Below are 18,633 nucleotides of genomic sequence, written 5' to 3'. Positions count from 1 at the left end.
TCCCACACAGAATTATCGCTGCATATCAATGTAAGGGAGCTGAGGGTGGTTCATCTGGCATGCCAAGCGTTCCAGGCCTGCCTGCAGGGCACGTGTGTCAGTGCTGAGGGACAACACTGCAGCGATGTTCTATATAACCAAAAAGGGTGGTGCTCACTCCTCTCCCCTGTGCCAGGAAGCCCTCGAGCTGTGGGATTTTTGCATTATCCACTCGATACACCTTGAGGCGTCGCACCCTCCGGGGGCATAAAACGAGCTAGCTGACTGCCTTAGCCGTTGGTTTCACGGCCATGAATGGTCCCTCCGGCTGGACATTGCACGCTCAATTTTCCAGAAGTGGGGCTCTCCCCACATAGACCTGTTTGTGACACGGAGCAACAGGAAGTGCCAGAAGTTCTGCTCCTTCCTGAACCACAGCCCAGGCTCCATCACGGATGCCTTTCACCTTTCATGGACGGGTCACCTGCTGTGCACGTTTCTGCCCTTCCCTCTCAGACACAGAGTCCTCAAGACTCGCCCGGACAGGGCTTCCTTGATCCTCATAGCACCAGCGTGGCCCTGCCAGCACTAGTTCACCAGGCTGTTGAACCTCAGTGGACAGACCAGTGGTGGTTCGTGTCTGTCTGATCCTAATCACACAGGACCACGGCCATCTGCAGCACCCCATTCTGGAGTCCCTCCACCTCGTGGCATGGAAACTGAACCCTCTTGAGCTTCAGTGTTTGGACCCAGTGAGGAAGGTCTTTCTGGGAAAACCCTCCACTCATACCACGTACTTGGCAAAGTGAAAGCATTTTTCCATTTGGTCTCGGCAAAGGGGAACTGAATCATAGCTAGCTCCAATTCCCCTGTTATACCTTAAGCAGCAAGGGTTAGCAATGTCATCTCTCAGGGTACACCTTGCTGCCATCTGTGTCTTTCACCCAGGGGCAGTGGGTGGGTCAGTGTTCGATAATCCCCTGGTGGGCAGGTTTCTCAAGGTCTTAGACAGATTTTATCCCCAGGTACAACAGCCCGTTCCCCAGTGGAACCTCAACCTTGTCCTGTCCGCACTCATGGGGCCACCTTTCAAGTCCATGGCAACCTGCCCTCTGTCATACCTTTCCTGGATAGTGGCCTTTCTGGTGGCCATAACCTCAGCCATAGGTGCCAACTTCTCCTGGTGTCGGTGGGTGCTCAACCCCCAGCCCTGCCCCGACTCTGCCCCTGCCCTGCCCCCTTTCCAACCCCTTCCCCAAAGTCCATTCCCCAACTCTGCCCCCTCCCTGCCCCATTGGACTCCTTCCCCAAACCCCCTCCCTGGCCCCGCCTCTTCCCTACCTTCTCCCCTGAGTGCGCCGCGTTCCTGTTCCTCCCCCCCTCCCTCTCACAGCTTGTTACGCCACAAAACAGCTGTTTCACTGCGGCAAGCACTGGAGGAGAAGCGGAGACACGGTGTGCTCAGGGGAGGAGGCAGAGGTGAGCTGGGGAGGGGAGTGGGATGAGAAGCTTTTTCCCCGTGGATGCTCCAGCTCCGGAGCACCCACGGAGTCAGTGCCTATGACCTCAGCCAGAAGGGGATCCGAGCTCAGAGCGCTGACTTCCGAACCACCATATACGGTCTTTTATAAAGACACGGTGCAGCTACGCCCTCATCCTGCATTTCTGCCTAAGGCTGTCTCCCAGGTTTATGTGAACAAGACGTATTTTTACCTGTGTTCTTTCCTAAACCTCATGCCAGTAACAGGGAGCACATGTTCCATTCCCTGGATGTTAGGCATACCCTAGCATTCTACATTGAGCACACAAAGCCTTTTGTAAGTCACTACAGCTCTTTATTGCAATCACAGAAAGGATGAGGAGGCTCCAGATCTCGTCCCAGCGCATTTCATCATGGATCATGTCCTGTATCAGGACTTGCTACGACCTGGCTAAAATTCCACCCCTTCTGCTTACGGCGCATTCCACCAGAGTGCAGGCATCATCTACAGCATTCCTGGCGCAGGTCCCTATCCAGGACATTTGCAAGATAGCAACGTCGTCTTCCATCCACACCTTCACGTCACACTACGCCGTTACCCAGCAGGCGAGGGATGATGTAGCCTTTGGCAGGGCAATCCTGCAGTCAGCAACCAGGTGAATTCCGACCCTTCCCCCCGGGGGAACTGCTTGGAAGTTACCTATTGGAATCCTTCGAAGAAGAAAAAATGGTTACCTACCTCTCTTAACTGTTGTTCTTCAAGGTGTGTTGCTCATGTCCATTCCAAATCCCGGCCACCTCCCTTCTGTCGGGGTATTCCAGTAAGAAGGAACTGAGCAGGCAGCGGGTCAGCAGGGACCTATATACACCCGCCTGTGGGGGTCTCCACAGCCAACCCGACGGGAACTGCTAGCGGAAAAACATTCCTACGATCGTGCACACGGCGCGCACACATCTATTGGAATGGACATGAGCAACACATCTCGAAGAACAACAGTTACGAGAGGTAGGTAACCACTTTTTCTTTTTTCACATCCCACACCAAGGTCCCTGGTAGTGGATGCTGTTAATGAAAGGGGCAAACAATCATACGTCATTAGCCAAATACAGCCACACAAATTATGGCACACTATCAGATTGTATTGAATTTCTCCCTGAGGGGGGAAAAAAAGCAATTTGTTGCACTCATTTCCGAGGACCAACTGATCATCAGGGTGGCATCGCAAGCTGCCCTAGACTCTGCAGATAGAGCAGCACGATCCACAGCCACCATGATCATAATGAGGAGGGCATCCTGGCTGCATCTCTCTGGCTTCCCCAAAGAAGTGCAAGCAACAATGGAGGACCTGCCGTTCAAGGGAGTCTCTGAAGTCCCTGGGTATCTATACTCTTAGGATAAATAGAAGACAAGAAAGGTATTATAACCCACAAAGCTTCCGGTCCACTCAATTTGCACAGACACACAGGAAATACAAGCCACAAGCCCGGAAACAGTGACCCCCACCCCACCCCCCCAGGAGACTATAACTGTCAAATCAGTCTACTGCATCTCATCGACATTGGTCGATGAGATGCAGTAGACTGATCCCCACAACTTTCAACACTGGAAACTAATACCATCTCCCAGCCATTTGAAAACCATTTAACTCCCCTATTACCCAGTTTGGCAATCTCTCACTACAGACAGATGGGTGCTGGAGATAATTGAAATTGGATACTCCATACCTACCCACCCTTCCCGTCCCTGTTCAGGGACCCCTCTCACAAAGATCTGTTGCTACAGGAGGTAACCCACCTCATCCGGCGAGGAGCAGTAGAACCAGTACCAACAAAATACAAAGGGACGGGTTTCTGCTTAAATTACTACCTCACACACACAAAATAAACAGGAGGATGGAGACCCATTCTCGATCTCTGACGGCTCAACAAAATTCGTCAGAAACCAGCACTTCAAGATGGTGACGCTGGCCAACATTATCCCAGTGTTAGAAAGAAGGGACTGGCTTTCAGCCCTTGACCTCCAGGAAGCATACTTCCACATAATGATTCACCCATCACATTGGAGGTTTCTCCGATTCATTCTCGGACCAGATCACTTCCAGTACAAGGTCCTGTCCTTCGGTCTGTCCATTTCTCCCCGAGTCTTCTCAAAGGTACTCGCGGTAGTCGCTGCACTCCTCTGCAAAAAAGGAATCGTGATATTTCCATATCTGGATGATTGCCTGCTATAAACAGCAAATTGACCAGCAGCAATGGAGGCTACCCAACAAACAATAGGCCTCTTTCCGCAATTAGGTCTCCAAAAAAAACCAAATAAATAAAAGTTAACCCTTAGTGAATGAATCTGATTGCCACATCACTCAACAGACTCCAGGTAACAGCCAGGACTTGTTTGGAATTACTGGGTCACATGGCCGCATCGACCTTCGTTGCTCAACATGCAACATATGCGAACCCTACAAGCTTGGCTCTGTACAGCTTATTGCTCACGAAGACACAGTATAAACAAACGCCTCACAATGCCAAGCAAAGTAAAAAACTCTCTGTCTTGGTGAACGCAACCACACAATGTATGCCTGAGAGTGCCCAAGCCCCTCCTACATTGACTATTACGACGGATGCGTCCCTCATAGGTTGGGGAGCACATCTGAACTCACATTCTGCTCAAGGTCATTGGTCCCGAACAGAAGCCTGGCATCACATAAACCTGCTAGAACTTAGAGCTGTTCGCAATGCATGCACCACCTTCCTACTCATGTTCAGAAACAAGACCATACAAATACTCACGGACAATTTGGCATGCATGTTCTACAGAAACAGACAAGGGGGGTTCATGTTCATATTCCCTGTGTGCAGAGGCCATGTGACTTTGGCACTGGTGCATCCAGCACAACATCCACATTATAGCAGCGTACCTGCCCAGATGTCAAAACACTACGGCAAGTGCACTCAGCAGGAACTTTTCTCAGGACCACAAGTTGGAACTTGACACCAGGGTTCTCCACAACATAGTCAAATAATGGGGATTCCCCACAGTAGACCTCTTTGCAATGGAGTACAACTCCAAATGCCAGTTGTTTTGCTCCAGGGCTGGCATGGGCCATCACTCCTTGGGAGATGCATTTCTCATCAAATGGAGGATGCTTCCCACCTATATGCCTCCTCCCCCGCCCCTCCATTCCCTTTATGGCATGAGTGCCTCCCAAGATCAAAGCAAACAAGACCACAGTAATAGTGAGAGCCCCTGCATGGCTTGTCAAACATCGTTCCTCTACATTCTCAGAATGTCAGTGTGCAGACCTCGAACTCTTCCTCTCCTACCTTGTCTCCTGTCCCAAGACTCGAGATGAACTCTGCACCCGAACCAAGAGACACTCCATCTCAAAACGTGGTTGCTCCAGGGACCTGAAATGACATGCTCCAAAGAAGTACAGAACATTTTAATAAGTGCTCACTGACCGACTACCTGCTGCACATACCTACACAAATGGAGACACTTTGATTCCTGGTGTCACACGAAGCAGACCACATCAATATCTGCCTCCTTACCTTTGATTCTGGATTACCTGCATGAATTTAAGAGATCAGACCTATGTATTAGCTCAGTCAGGGTACATCTCTCAGCCATAGCAGCTTTCCACCATAAGATACCACCAAACATTTTCTGAAAAGCCTCAACACTTCCATGCCGCTATGGGACCTCAACTTAGTTCTCTGGGGCTTCACCAGATACCAATTTGAGCCACTAGCCACTTGCTCACTTCTCCACCTGTCAATGAAGGTGGCCTTTCTAGTCGCCATTACATCTGCAAGACGAGTGGGGGAATTAGGGGCCCTCATGGCTGATTCATCCTACACAGTATTTTCCGAAGACAAAATCACTCTGACCGCATCCAAAGTTCTTACCTAAGGTTGCCTCCTCATTCCACCTCAACCGACCCATCAACTTACCAACGTTCTATCCTAAGCCACATAAGGATAGGTGAGAATGCACACTTCACATCCTCAGTGTTCGCAAGGCCCTGGCTTTTTACACAGAGAGAACAAGGTCATTCCGCAAGTCCCAAAATTATTCGTTTCAGTCCTGGAACAATCAAAAGGAGATGCCATATCCAAACACAGGATCTCCAAATGGATTTCAGAATGCATCAAACTGTGTTACCAGCCACAGGACCTGCAACCCCCTATGGGGATTCGCATGCGTTTCACCTGGGCAGTGTCAACTTTGATCGCTTTTCTGAACAGTGTTCCCATTCTGGCCTATGTAGACTTGTGACATGGTCCTCTACCCATACATTTATGCAGCACTACGCATTAGAGCAGCCTGCAACAGCTGATGCATTATTTGGACTCTCTGTATTATCCTCTGCCACAACGTCAACTCCAAAGCCCCTCCCTTCCACTGGAGGGCACTGCTCTGAAGTCACCTAAAGTGGAGCACCCACAGGGACGTCACTCAAAGAAGAGAGAGTTACTCACCTTGTGCAGTAACTGAGGTTCTTCGAGATGTATGTCCCTGTGGGTGCTCCACTACCCTCCCTCTGCCCCTCTACTTCAAAGTTTCACGCTCATGCGCTGCAGTAGAGAAGGAACAGAGAGGAGGTTGGTCGCACAGCGCCAATTAACTGCTTGAGGCAGCGCAAGATGGAGACTGTGCATGTGCAACCCAACCAGGCACTGCTACCACAAATCTCCGATTACAAGCACAGGGATGCTCAAGCACATAAAGTGGATGGGACATATCTCGAAGAACCTCAGTTATTGTACAAGGTGAGTAACCCTCTCATCCTAATTTAGACTGCATCTTCTTGGGACAGTGATCTGTCTTTATATGTTCAGTGAAGTACACTTCTTGGATGTGGTAAACTAGGTGAAATAGGAAGATTACAGGCAGTCTCGGAATAAAGTGGAAGATGCATGTATGCACTCCTCTGTTGTAGGGAGTAGCTCTGTAGTATGTAATAGGATAGATAGCTCCAAACATTAAGTGGGACTACAGATAATTAAGTCAGCATTTAGTCCTAAATGTCCACCATCAACTATAAATTTTCAGCAAGTGATATTATGTACAATTCTGTGTTACCTGTAGTTTTCAACCACTGATGAGTTTAAGTTGCTGACAAGAGAATTTTGTGTTAATTTAAGCTTCTTTGGCTAGTTAGGAGTTTAGATTAGGAGCAGATTTATGGATTTAGTTTGTTCTTGCATATATATTACCCTGATCTTTCACACACATTTCAGGTATTGTTGAAGAGTACCAGTTGCCATATTATGACATGGTGCCGAACGATCCATCTTATGAAGATATGAGAGAGGTGGTGTGCGTCAAGCGCCTACGCCCAGTGGTATCTAACAGATGGAATAGCGATGAAGTAAGTACACCAAAAGGGAGAAATGGGAGGAGTTTAGCTTTAGCCCCTAATATATAATAAGAGTATTTTAGTCTTTCCCAAAAGTTTTCTGAAATGGAAGTAGAGTAGGCCACAAAATTGGACATTCTAATGTTTTGAAATATCTCTGACCACAATAAAAATACTAATGTGTGAGAACAACTGGTAGCGCTTTTACATGCCTGATCTTTTTATATACCCATCTGGATGGGAAGGAGAAATACCTCACCAGCAACCAACTGCATGGTCACATTCTCACCCCAAACCAATCTAGAGCTAGGCTTTAATATTTTCCTGTGTTTTTGAATGGACCTACAATTAAACATGTCATTTTAATGCAATTTATCACACTAAACCTCAGTATATTTTTTTCTGTCATACTGGATATATCAGACATTTTCAACACTGTGGAATATGAGATGATACTACTGTGTTTGTAGACCTGAGGAGAGGATGGAGTAGATCATTAGTGGCCCCATTGCTTTTTCATGGAGAGATCTCATTGGTAGTGCTGCACAGTTCTTCAGGTGTCCTGTGCATGTTCCCACTAATGGGATGCACAGATCGTTCAGCCTGACCAATAGAACTCTAGCTAGAAGTGTTTGTTAGCATGTTCATGTGCCTCCCTCATCTCTCAACGGCGTCAGGGTCGGTGCTGCCAGCTCGCCCTCCCAGGGTTGGGGGTCCCGCATATGCGGCCCACAAGGATAAATAAGTTGAGAACCACTGATGTAGATCCATATACAGCTCTGATTACTTACATATTCTATCTTACTTCTTATTAGGGCTGTCAAGTGATTAAAAAAAGTAATCACAATTAATCACGCGATTAAAAAAATTAAGTTTGATTAATCATGCTGTTAAACAATAATAGAATACCATTTATTTAAATATTTTGGATATTTTCTACAGCACAGAATACAAAGTGTACAGTGCAAACTTTATTTTTATTAGAAATATTTGCACTGTAAAAAACAAAAGAAATAGTATTTTTCAATTCACCTAATACAAGTACTGTAGTGCAGTCTCTTTACCATGAAAGTTGAACCTACAAATGTAGAATTATGTACTAAAAAACCCTGCATTCAAAAACAAAACAACGTAAAACTTTAGAATGTGTCCACTCAGTTCTACTTCTTGTTCAGCCAATCACTCAGACAAGCAAGTTTGTTTACGTTTGCAGAAGATAACGCTGCCTGCTTGTTGTTTACCATGTCACTTGAAAGTGAGAACAGGCATTTGCTTGGTACTGTTGTAGCTGGCATCGCAAGATAGTTACATGTCAGATGCACTAAAGATTCATATATCCCTTGATGCTTCAGCCACCATTCCAGAGGATATGCATCCATGCTGATGATGGGTTCTGCTCAATAACAATCCAAAGCAGTGCTGACCAACACATGTTCATTTTCATCATCTGAGTTAGATGCCACCAGCAGAAGATTGATTTTCTTTTTTGGTGGTTCGAATTCTGTAGACACTTCCAATTCTTAAACCTTAGCTTGAATTCTGTAGCTATCTTTAGTAATTTCACATTGGTATCTTCTTTGCATTTTGTCAAATTTTCTGTGAAAGTGTTCTTAAAATGAACATCGTGTGCTGGGTCATCATCTGAAACTGCTATAATATGAAATATATGGCAGAATGTGGGTGAAACAGAACAGGAGACATACAATTCTCCCCCAAGGAGTTCAGTTACAAATTTAATTAACGCATTATTTTTGTAACAACAGTCGCCAGCATGGAAGCATGTCCTCTGGAACGATGGCTGAAGTATGGTGAGGCATATGAATCTTTAGCACATGTGGCAAGTAAATACCTTGCAGTTCCAGGTACAACAGTATCATGAGAACGCCTGTTCTCACTTTCAGATGACATAATTAAAAAGTGGGCAGCATTATCTCCCATAAATGTAAACAAACTTGATTCTCTTAGCAATTGGCTGAACAAGAAGTAGGACTTAGTGGACTTGTAGGCTCTAAAGTTTTACATTGTTTTTGAGTGCAGTTATGTAACAAAAATCAACATTTTTAAGTTGCAGTATCATGATAAAGAGATTGCACTACAGTACTTGTATGAGGTGAATTGAAAAATACTATTTCTTTTGTTTATCATTTTTACAGTGCAAATATTTGTTATAAAAATAATATAAAGTGAGCACTATACACTGGGGGGAGGGATAGCTCAGTGGTTTGAACATTGGCCTGTTAAACCCAGGGTTGTGAGTTCAATCCTTGAGGGGGCCACTTAGGGATCTGGGGCAAAATCAGTACTTGGTCCTGCTAGTGAAGGCAGGGGGCTGGACTCAATGACCTTTCAGGGTCCCTTCCAGTTCTATGAGATAGATATATCTCCATTTATTATTATTATTATTTGTATTCTGTGTTGTAATTGAAATTGATATATTTGAAAATGTAGAAATACATCCAAAATATTTAATAAATTTCATTTGGTATTCTATTGTTTAACAGCACGATAAATCAAAATTTTTTCATTGCGATTTTTTTTAGTTAATCGCGTGAATTTACTGCGATTAATCAACAGCCCTATTTAAAAGTGTTGGTCTCTGTTTGTCACCAGTCAAGGTTCATCTTGCAGCAATTTCAGTTTACTATGTCCCTGTGGATGGTAAATTAGTTTTTACTCATGATGTAAAGATTCTTGAAAGGTCTTAATAATCTTTATCCACCAGTTGGATATCCTGTACCATCTTCAAATTTAAACATAGTGCCTACACAGTTAATGAAACATTCATTTGATGCTGATCTCTTTATCTATTAAGACAGTCATCTTGATAGCTATCTCTTCTGCAAGGCGCATAAGTGAATTACAAGTGATAATGCTGTCCCCGTCATTTACTGTCTTTCATAAGGATAACGGATTTCTCTGTACACACCCAAGAGTCTTATATTTTTCTATAAATCTGTTATCAGCTTTTTTTTCCCGAGCCTCACACTCAAGATGAGGAGACTAGATTTCATGTGCTAGACGTTAGAAGGGCTTTAGTTTTCATTTAAATAGAACTAAGCATTTTCAGCAGTCTCCCAATTTCTTTATTTCTTATGAAAAGAGGAATAATGGGAGGAGAGGTCACTGTACAAACTCTTTCAAGATGGGTTAGGTTATGTATTGAAGTTTATAAGCTGATGAATTCCTGTCTTCCTGAAGGAATTAGAGCTCATTCTACTAGATCAGAAGCAGTGTCTGTTGCATTCGCTAGACATATTCCTTTAATAGAAACATAAAGAGTAACAATGTGGTGTACAATCCACACTTTTACTAGGAACTACTCCTTAGAGTAGTTAAAACCTAGATCAGATGCAAAATTTGGCAATGCAATTCTCATTTTACTGGGATTCCATGGTCCCACCATCCTGGGTCAGAGTTGCCATAGTTAGACTGTCCTGTGAGTGGGAATATGCAGATGATAGTCAAAGAAGAAATGAAGATTACTTACTTGTAACTGGAGTTGTTCGACATGGACTCTCCATATTCTCACACTCTGCACACCTTTCCTCTCTGCCTTGAAGTCCTACTCTCAGAGGACCTGAGGCCATGGGAAAAGGACCTGAGGCAGCTGGCCGCCATACCCCTTTTATATCCTTGCCATGGAAGGTTTAATGTTCACTGATGGGAGGGCTGAGGGACAGACATGAGTGTTCCAGAGAACACTGCTGGCTAGAGTTCTACCGTTCAGGCTGTGCTGGTCAGAGCATCCCATGAGTGGGAATATGCATAGTCCATCTCAAAGAACTCTGGACACAAGTAAGTAACCTTCATTTTCCTTTTTACTCAGAGAGATCTCATATAGAGTATCATTAGGTTTTGCATTGTTCCTGTTTTCATTGTGTACCTGAGCTCCATTAGGAGAATTAGTGGTATTCTAGGGTCAGTATACCAGAAAAAGGTGAAATAATAATGGGATTAAAATGCCCATTTATTAAGGGTAACTGTAGCTCAGGCTGCATAATTTCCAATGTTTAGTTTGAAGGTAGTGCTAGTTCAGATATGCTGCTATATATTGAAGCCCCAAGCACTGGCAGGCAAGTCACACGGGACTGAAGCCCCAAGACCACCCCTCCCCATTGGGCAGAAGCCAGAGGAGATGCGTATGTGGGGGGGTGGCACATGGGTTTACATGCTCCCCCAGATTTTTGCTGTGGTTTGCAGGCTCCGCTTGGGCATATGAAGTCATCGGGTTCCCTCTGCACGGCAGCTGCTGGAGCCGGCAAGCTGGGAGCTGCAGGCATGGGGAGTGGCAGTGGCAAACAGCTGGGAACTGCAGGGAGAGCCTCTGCTTTTGCTGCTGCCTCTCCCCATGGCGCTAAAGCAGCGGCCCCTTCCTACAGTTCCCAGGTGTTTGCTGTTGCCTCTCCACATGGAGCTAGCACCTGGGCTCTAATGGAAGGGGCCACTGAAAGTAAGAGGGAGGGCATGCCGCATAATTCAAGATGTTGCAGGGAGGCGGGGGGGCCTTGAAATTGTGACACACACACACCCCATACTCTCAGCAGGCACCAGTCATTTCTGGCAGAAACCCCTAGCCCCACCACTTTGCTGCAGTGCAGAACACACAGCCCAATTTTGGTGGGCTCCTTCAGCCACACTTTTAACGGTAAAAGAGCCACATGCGTCTCACGAGGTGCAGTTTGGCCATCCCTGTTACATTAATTTGCTGTTTAAGAGGCTCAAAAAATTGTGTTCAAAATTTTGCATTTATTTTCAGTGTGCTTGAAATTGAGTAAACCTTTTAAGGTAGGGTTCCAAAGACTGTTGGCAGCCTTCAAATGTTTACTAGTCTTGTCACACATTCTCCCAAATTGGTGTGAATTACCTTACACTGTGATCAAGATTAGAAAATGCATATATTTTATTATCAATTCAGCATTACTGTGTAATAAACATTCTCCCATGAGGTGCAGGGTTTTTTATCATTCTATGTAATTATGGGTTAAACAGGAATATTTGGTCTTTAAATGGATACTATTGAGGTTAGTGGATAAGTAATATGATCTACCTGCTTGAAATAGCAGCTATATGCATGCTATAGTACTTCTTTTCCCACCCTGTCAGAGATTATCCATTTCTTTTGGAAATGCCCTGATTTCTCCCATTTGACCATTTGTCATGCCAACCTTCCCTCTGGTCAGAAACAATGGGTACACTGTATGACACCTCATTACTCTGCTATGGGATGTTAGCCTGACCCACTGAAACTTTATAGTCCTCTTCCATTTTTTAATTCAGGCAGTAAATATAAATGTAAATGAATCCCTCAGCTCTTATAAAACAAAAGAAAGAGCACCAGTTTGATGTTGTGTTGTAACTAAGGCACACTTTCTAAATCAAGTCAGTGTTGGAGATACCCATGTTACTTTATTCAGGGGAAATAATTGTCAAAGTATAGTGTAAATAAATTAACAAAATATTTAAAAGAATTAACCTTTTTGGCTTACTAGTTTCACCAGTGTCCTCCTTAAAACTTGTGCCATTTCAACTGTCAGTCATTATTGTTTACAATACTATCCTTTTTGTTTTTTAATTTTCAGTGTTTAAGAGCAGTGTTGAAGTTAATGTCTGAATGCTGGGCCCACAATCCTGCCTCTAGACTTACAGCCTTGAGGATCAAGAAGACACTTGCCAAGATGGTGGAATCACAAGATGTAAAGATTTGACAGAATAACATAGTACTGAGGAGCAGAGTTGGACTCCTAAAACTTTTCACCCTGATAAGGGTGGGAACTAAGTGGGAAGAGGAAGCAACTGAGATTCAGTCCACTTCCTCATCTCACTTTTACAGGCTGCTAATATTAAATCTTTCAGTACTTTGTAGAATATAATGCTGAGAGTCTCTGTACACTACATGCTACATATATGGACAGCCTTGTTTTAAATATGTGTATCATTTTTGTTTTAAGCTGCATTGAGACTTCAGTCACGCTTAGTGAGTCTCCAGTGAAACTCTGGGTACTAAATTGCTTTCTGTGAAAGCCTTAAAAAGCTAAATGGATTCAACAAAGATGGAGAAATATAAGCTTTTTGCCTTCAACCTGATAAAAACCTAGTTGGCTTATACCAAGTCTTTTTGAAATAGACTGTAGGTTAGGAATCTGTTTGAGATGCTACTCAGTTTAACAGTTCCTATGCCTTTTATGGGTCTTTTATGTGTGTGCCAGAATTCTTTGGCTGCCATTTGGGATAGATGATAATTTAAATTCACAGAAAGACTTATGGCCAGGGTCCCATATGTTCCCTGATTACACAGTTTCAGGATTTGCCACAGAATTCACCCCTCGACACAGAATTGTGCTCCAGAATCTCAATTTTCATGTTGAAATAATTACATTTCTGTGCTGTTTTGGTTGCAAAGAGAACCTCGGAAATGTGAACAGTGTAAACCAATGTCCATATGAGGGCCTGTCTACACGGTGGAGTAATGCGCACACTAGAGGGGTGTGATTTCTAAAGTATACTGACTGATCCATGTAGACTCTGCTGGCACACACTACAAGTTTCCTAGGGTGCTTAATGTACATGCTGCTTGTTAACATGCACTAGGAAACATTTTAGTGTATGCCAGCAGGGTTGTTGCAGGCCAGTAAGCGTGCAGCACATGAGTGCACTTTAGAAATCACGTTTCTCTAGTGTGCCTTGGCCCGCTGTGGAGACAGGCCCTGAGTCTGCAAAGAGCCTGAAACAGTGACTGAGAGGTGTGATCTGCCTCAATCATCTCACTTGGGGCCCAGTATGCTCCATGATTGTGTGGTTGTGGAATTTGGCTTTTTCAGGGTACCACCGAAGTCATCATTTTTGCTGTAGACTTCACCATTTTGCAGCAACCACACCTTTGGCTTTCTGTTTTGTTTCTCTACCCTGCTGGGACCTGTCTGCAGCTGCTTCATGCTTTGCATCTTTCCCCATGAGAGGGAATTAAATGGATTGCACTGCATGCTCCTTTCACTATTCTACAGAACCAGGCAGGAAGGGGAGGTCTGAGAGCCACAGCTGGAGTCCAGTTTGCAGCTAGGGCCCACTCCCAGAAGTGCAGGCTGGGCAGCTAGGAAACTGAGAGAATACAGTGTCATCCAAGGCCTGGGGAACTGAAATGAACCGCTGAAGCTGACTGGCATGCATGAGGCAGGCAAAGGAGATTCTGAGCTAGATCACCCTGACAGCATCGTTACTGTCTAAGAGCTGGGCCATCTAGAGGACACATTGAAAAAATATAATCAAATACTATCATTCCTGAAAATCATCATTGACTAATTGTAAATCAGTGAGTATTTTCAACTGAATCGGACGTGTGTTGTTGGGTATGGGAGAAATGGGATTGAAAGGTGTTTTAATGGAGGTACAATAAATTAACATTGCTGCAGGATTTGGTATGGGGTTCCTGTATAATATGCAGTGCTGTGCATACGATTCTGTACTGCAGCAGCTAGCTAGTTACATGAAAGCCATTTGGCTTGCACAGGAAATTAAATTTCTGCTCCTTTTTTTTGTTGACCAAGACAGGTTGATATAAAAGGCCAAAAAATCTAAAATGATTACTGTAAAGTCGGGCCATTAGTTATATTCCATTACTTTTGTCACTGTTCGTTTGAAGTCAGAAAAAGCACCATAACTCAAATTTAAACTCTCAGTGCTTTGAATCTTCTGGAGATTAAAAACACAGTATTGGAACAGTTCAGTTAAACCTAATTTAAGTGCCTCTAACCTTGTACTGTAAACCTTGTTCTAGATCATTTTAAAAAGGGAAGGTATTTATATAGTGTGTAATGTGCTCTATTTTAAAACACCTGGTCATAGGTACATGTGTGCACACATGCTATAGCCCAGATTTGGAGGGTGGGGAATTAGGAATAATGTTGAAATTGTTCAGACGTAGCGATTTCATATTAAGATTTTTGATAAATTATCTGTCATCTTAAAATGGGTACATGGAGACTGCTTTGAAATTGTGTTAAAATGTCTTTTGAAAATACAATAGAAAATATAGCTTAATGAAGTTCCAATATGCATTTGTGAACAACTGCACATAACTATCTACTATTGGGTTTTTTCACTTCTGTTCCATAGTTTGCAAAAAAAAGTAAGTGGTCAGGCAAAAGACTGCAGTATTTTTTATTTTCTGTTGTGATGTACAGCCTTTATTTAACAATGCTACATATTTTATAGAAAACTAGTTATCTCAAGGGACATTTCTTTTTAAAAATAAAGTTATTACTTTTTGTTCATTAAAGCCTTTAAGTATTAATATGTATTCTGGTTGAACAATTCATGGGTGTGTCAAGTATAATTTTAACTTATTTGAAGACAGTGGTAGACAATAGTGTGCCACAATTCTGATGAAAAAAAGGGCTTTAAATTTTTTTTCCATCCACTGCCAAGAAAGATATAAGATGAGGCTGAAGTTGTTAAGCATGTCTTTGTGCATTAGTTTGCTTAGTACTCCTGAGGGAATTCTGTGCCAAAAAATGAAAAATTCTGCACACAATATTTTAAAGTTCTGCAAAATTCTGCATATTTTATTTGTTAATATAACTCAATATAATCACACTGGTTTCAATTATTTTGGAAATTTATTTAAACTACAATACAATGGATGGAGAATGGGAGAGGGGAGCATTGCAGGAAATCCCCAAGCCCCCTCTGTCTAGTAGTAATGTAGCTAGTATTTACCCTTTACTTCTAGTTATTAATCAACAAATATATGCAGTCATATGCTAAGTGTCATATCATAGGCAATTGAAGAGCAAGTGAGGGCTCAGACTCACAGTTTATATTGGCTACTGACCATCTCCAGGAAGATCAGTAGAAATCAGTTCATGGAGATCATTTTGATGGGAAAATTTTTCAGTCAAAAAATTTAGATCAATTCTGATCACTAAAGCACCATAAGCATTTATAAGGCCATACTGTCCTTTACAATAAGGCTTCTTTACACCACTTTGGGAATATAAAGGAGCCTTAATTTTTTTACACCTGTTTTATACTCCTGGGGAATTTACTAAGAACAATAGGAACAATTCACTAAGCAAGCAGGCTGCTACATTCTACTCTGCCTGTGGGGACAGAGCCTGCTCCACATCTACCTTCTCAGAAACACCCCCAAAGCCCTGCCCCTTCACACTGAGCTATCCACAATAGCGTCGAGAGGGACAAAGTGTCTCTTTCTCTCTCACACATGACTGCCCAGCCCTCTCGCCCCGGCTTATGTCTGATTTACGAATCTACCGGCTTCTCTGGGCACTCAGACTAACCTGCCTGCACTGCTGGGGAGGGGCGTGTGACCGCTCTTGCGATTTCCCTTTGCTTTCCCGTCAGAAGTCATTTTTCTGTGGGGAAGCAAAGAAATCTGTAGGGGCCATGAATTCTGTGCATGTGCAGTGTTGCAGAATTCCCCCAAGAGTAGCACAGGTAGTTAGAAAATATTTGGAATGAGTAATGAAATCAATAATTTAGAATAAGCTGCTTCCACCCACCCATCGCCCTGGGTTTTTAACAATAAAAAAGAAAATGTTTATGCACATGTCCCATAAGCTTGCTCTTTCAGAACATGGAGGTTTTTTTAATTTAATCCATTCCTATATTGCAGTGGTTCCCAAACTTGTTCCGCCACTTGTGCAGGGAAAGCCCCTGGCGGGCCTGGCCGGTTTGTTTACCTTCCGCGTCCACAGGTTGGGCCGATCGCGGCTCCCAGTGGCTGCGGTTCGCTGCTCCAGGAATCAATTTCTGTTGAATCTGCGGACATGGCAGGCAAACAAACAGGCCTGGCCCGCCAGGGGCTTTCCCTGCACAAGCGGCGGAACAAGTTTGGGAACCACTGCTATATTGGAATATTTGTATTCATCTCATAAAGTGCCATTTGAATTATACATCTTTATTAGCTATGATTTATTTGCTGACACTTAATCTTGATGTGTTTTTCTGAAGTCTTTAAGGAAAACAGTTGGTGGTAGTCTAAATAAATCAACAGAAATGTAAAAATGAAACACCATTTTTAATTATTCATTGATTTCCACCCACCCCAAATATTTATTGCTGAAGTTTTTGCAAGGCAAAATGTTGGTGATACTGAAGGTATGTCTACATTGCAATTAGATACCTGTGGCTGGCCCATGCCAGATGACTTGCGCTCCCGGGGCTCAGGCTAAGGGGCTGTTTAATTGCAGTATAGAGGTTTGTGCTTGGGCTGCAGTCTGAGCTCAGGGACCCTCCTACCTCGCAGGGTCCTAGAGCCCAGGTGCCAGCCTGAGCCTGAATGTCTACACTGCAGTTAAACAGCTCCTCAGCCTGAGGCCTGGTCTACACTGGGGGAGGGGGTTCGAACTAAGGTACACAAGTTCAGCTATGCGAATAGCGTACCTGAACTCGAAGTACCTTAGTTCGAAGTACTTACCCGTCCTCACGGCGCGGGATCGAAGTCCACGGCTCCCCCGTCGACTCCGCCACCGCCGTTTGCGGTGGTGGAGTTCCGGAGTCGACGGGAGCGCGTTCGGAGTTCGATATATCGCGTCTAGATGAGACGCTATATATCGAACTCCGAGAAGTCGATCGCTACCTGCCGACCCGGGCGGGGAGTATGGACGTACCCTGAGTCAGCTGGCATGAGCCAGCCATGGGTTTTTAATTGTAGTTTAGACATATTCTGAGTAAATACCATAACACTTTAAAAGGCTTTACAAAAAACACTTTTACATAAAGTAAATCCACTGAGCTGGGTTTTCTGTTGGGCGGGTGGAGGGGGGGCGTGAAGAGGTGGAGAGGGACTTGCACCTAAATTCTAAAAAGTGGTTTCCTAGTTGGGCTCCAAAATCTATTTTTAGGCACCTCAATAAATGGCCTGATATTCTCAACTCCTGAGTATACAGTAACTTTCATTGGCTCAATTGAGAGCCAGTAGGTGCTCAGTACTTCTGAAAATCAGTAAATTAAAGCTCTGATTCAGTAAAGCACTTAAGCATGTGCTTAAGTCCCGTGTGAAGTAACTTCCAAAATCAGGGCCTAAATATGTGCTTACACTCATAGCTTTAGATATCCATTTCTTAACATCTTGACATTAATCTTAGCAAATTTATTAATTAAAATATTTTTATACTTAATGCAGACTTAAGTTAAGTTGCATTGCCTTACAAGGATTCCAAAGCCTTTTAAAGGAGTATTAGACTCCTTCATCCTAAGGCCTGGTCTACACTGCGGGGGGGGGTCGATCTAAGGTACGCAACTTCAGCTACGTGAATAGCGTAGCTGAAGTCAAAGTACCTTAGCTCGAATTACTTACCCGTCCTCACAGCGCGGGATCGACGTCCGCGGCTCCCCCGTCGACTCCGCTACCGCCACTCGCTCCGGTGGAGTTCCGGAGTCAACGGGAGCGCGTTCGGGGTTCGATATATCGCGTCTAGATGAGACGCGATATATCGAACTCCGAGAAATCGATTGCTACCCGCCGATCCAGTGGGTAGTGAAGACGTACCCTTAGTGAGTGATCATCTCATTTTGTTGGTCAAACTTACTTCAGTAATTATTTGTCAACCAGTATTTAAAAAAAGGGGGGGGGGGGCGGGGGAGGACAGGGGCAGAGGATGCCTGGCAAATATCTGTTAAATGTAATGTGTAGAGTATGCCTTGTGAACATGGCCTGTGCATTGGAACCAATTAAGCATTGCATATGGTGATTTGTCTTGTCTAGCAGGTTCTGTCTTGCTTTAGGTGGATGGAAAGTAACTTGCATCTTTGAGATAATTGAGGCCATTGTATTCAGTGAGAGTAAGGAAACATTTA

At 44.0% G+C, this 18,633-nt stretch overlaps 1 protein-coding gene across 2 annotated transcripts in view; it reads left to right on the top strand.

The window, feature by feature from the left end:
• Nucleotides 1–17,182, top strand: part of BMPR1A (bone morphogenetic protein receptor type 1A) — a 216,850-nt gene extending 199,668 nt beyond the window's left edge. For both annotated transcript variants that reach the window (XM_045024178.1, XM_045024179.1), the window contains 2 exons: nucleotides 6,701–6,831; nucleotides 12,399–17,182. In XM_045024178.1, the coding sequence (XP_044880113.1) occupies nucleotides 6,701–6,831; nucleotides 12,399–12,524 (257 nt within the window). In that variant the 3' untranslated portion in view covers nucleotides 12,525–17,182. The remainder of the gene's footprint in view (nucleotides 1–6,700; nucleotides 6,832–12,398) is intronic.
• Nucleotides 17,183–18,633: the final 1,451 nt, after the last annotated feature.

Source organism: Mauremys mutica, chromosome 7 (genome assembly GCF_020497125.1).
Source record: "Mauremys mutica isolate MM-2020 ecotype Southern chromosome 7, ASM2049712v1, whole genome shotgun sequence".
Lineage (NCBI taxonomy): Eukaryota > Metazoa > Chordata > Testudines > Geoemydidae > Mauremys > Mauremys mutica.
The sequence above is the reverse complement of the archived record's forward strand: the minus strand, read 5'-3'. Positions and strand labels throughout refer to the sequence as shown.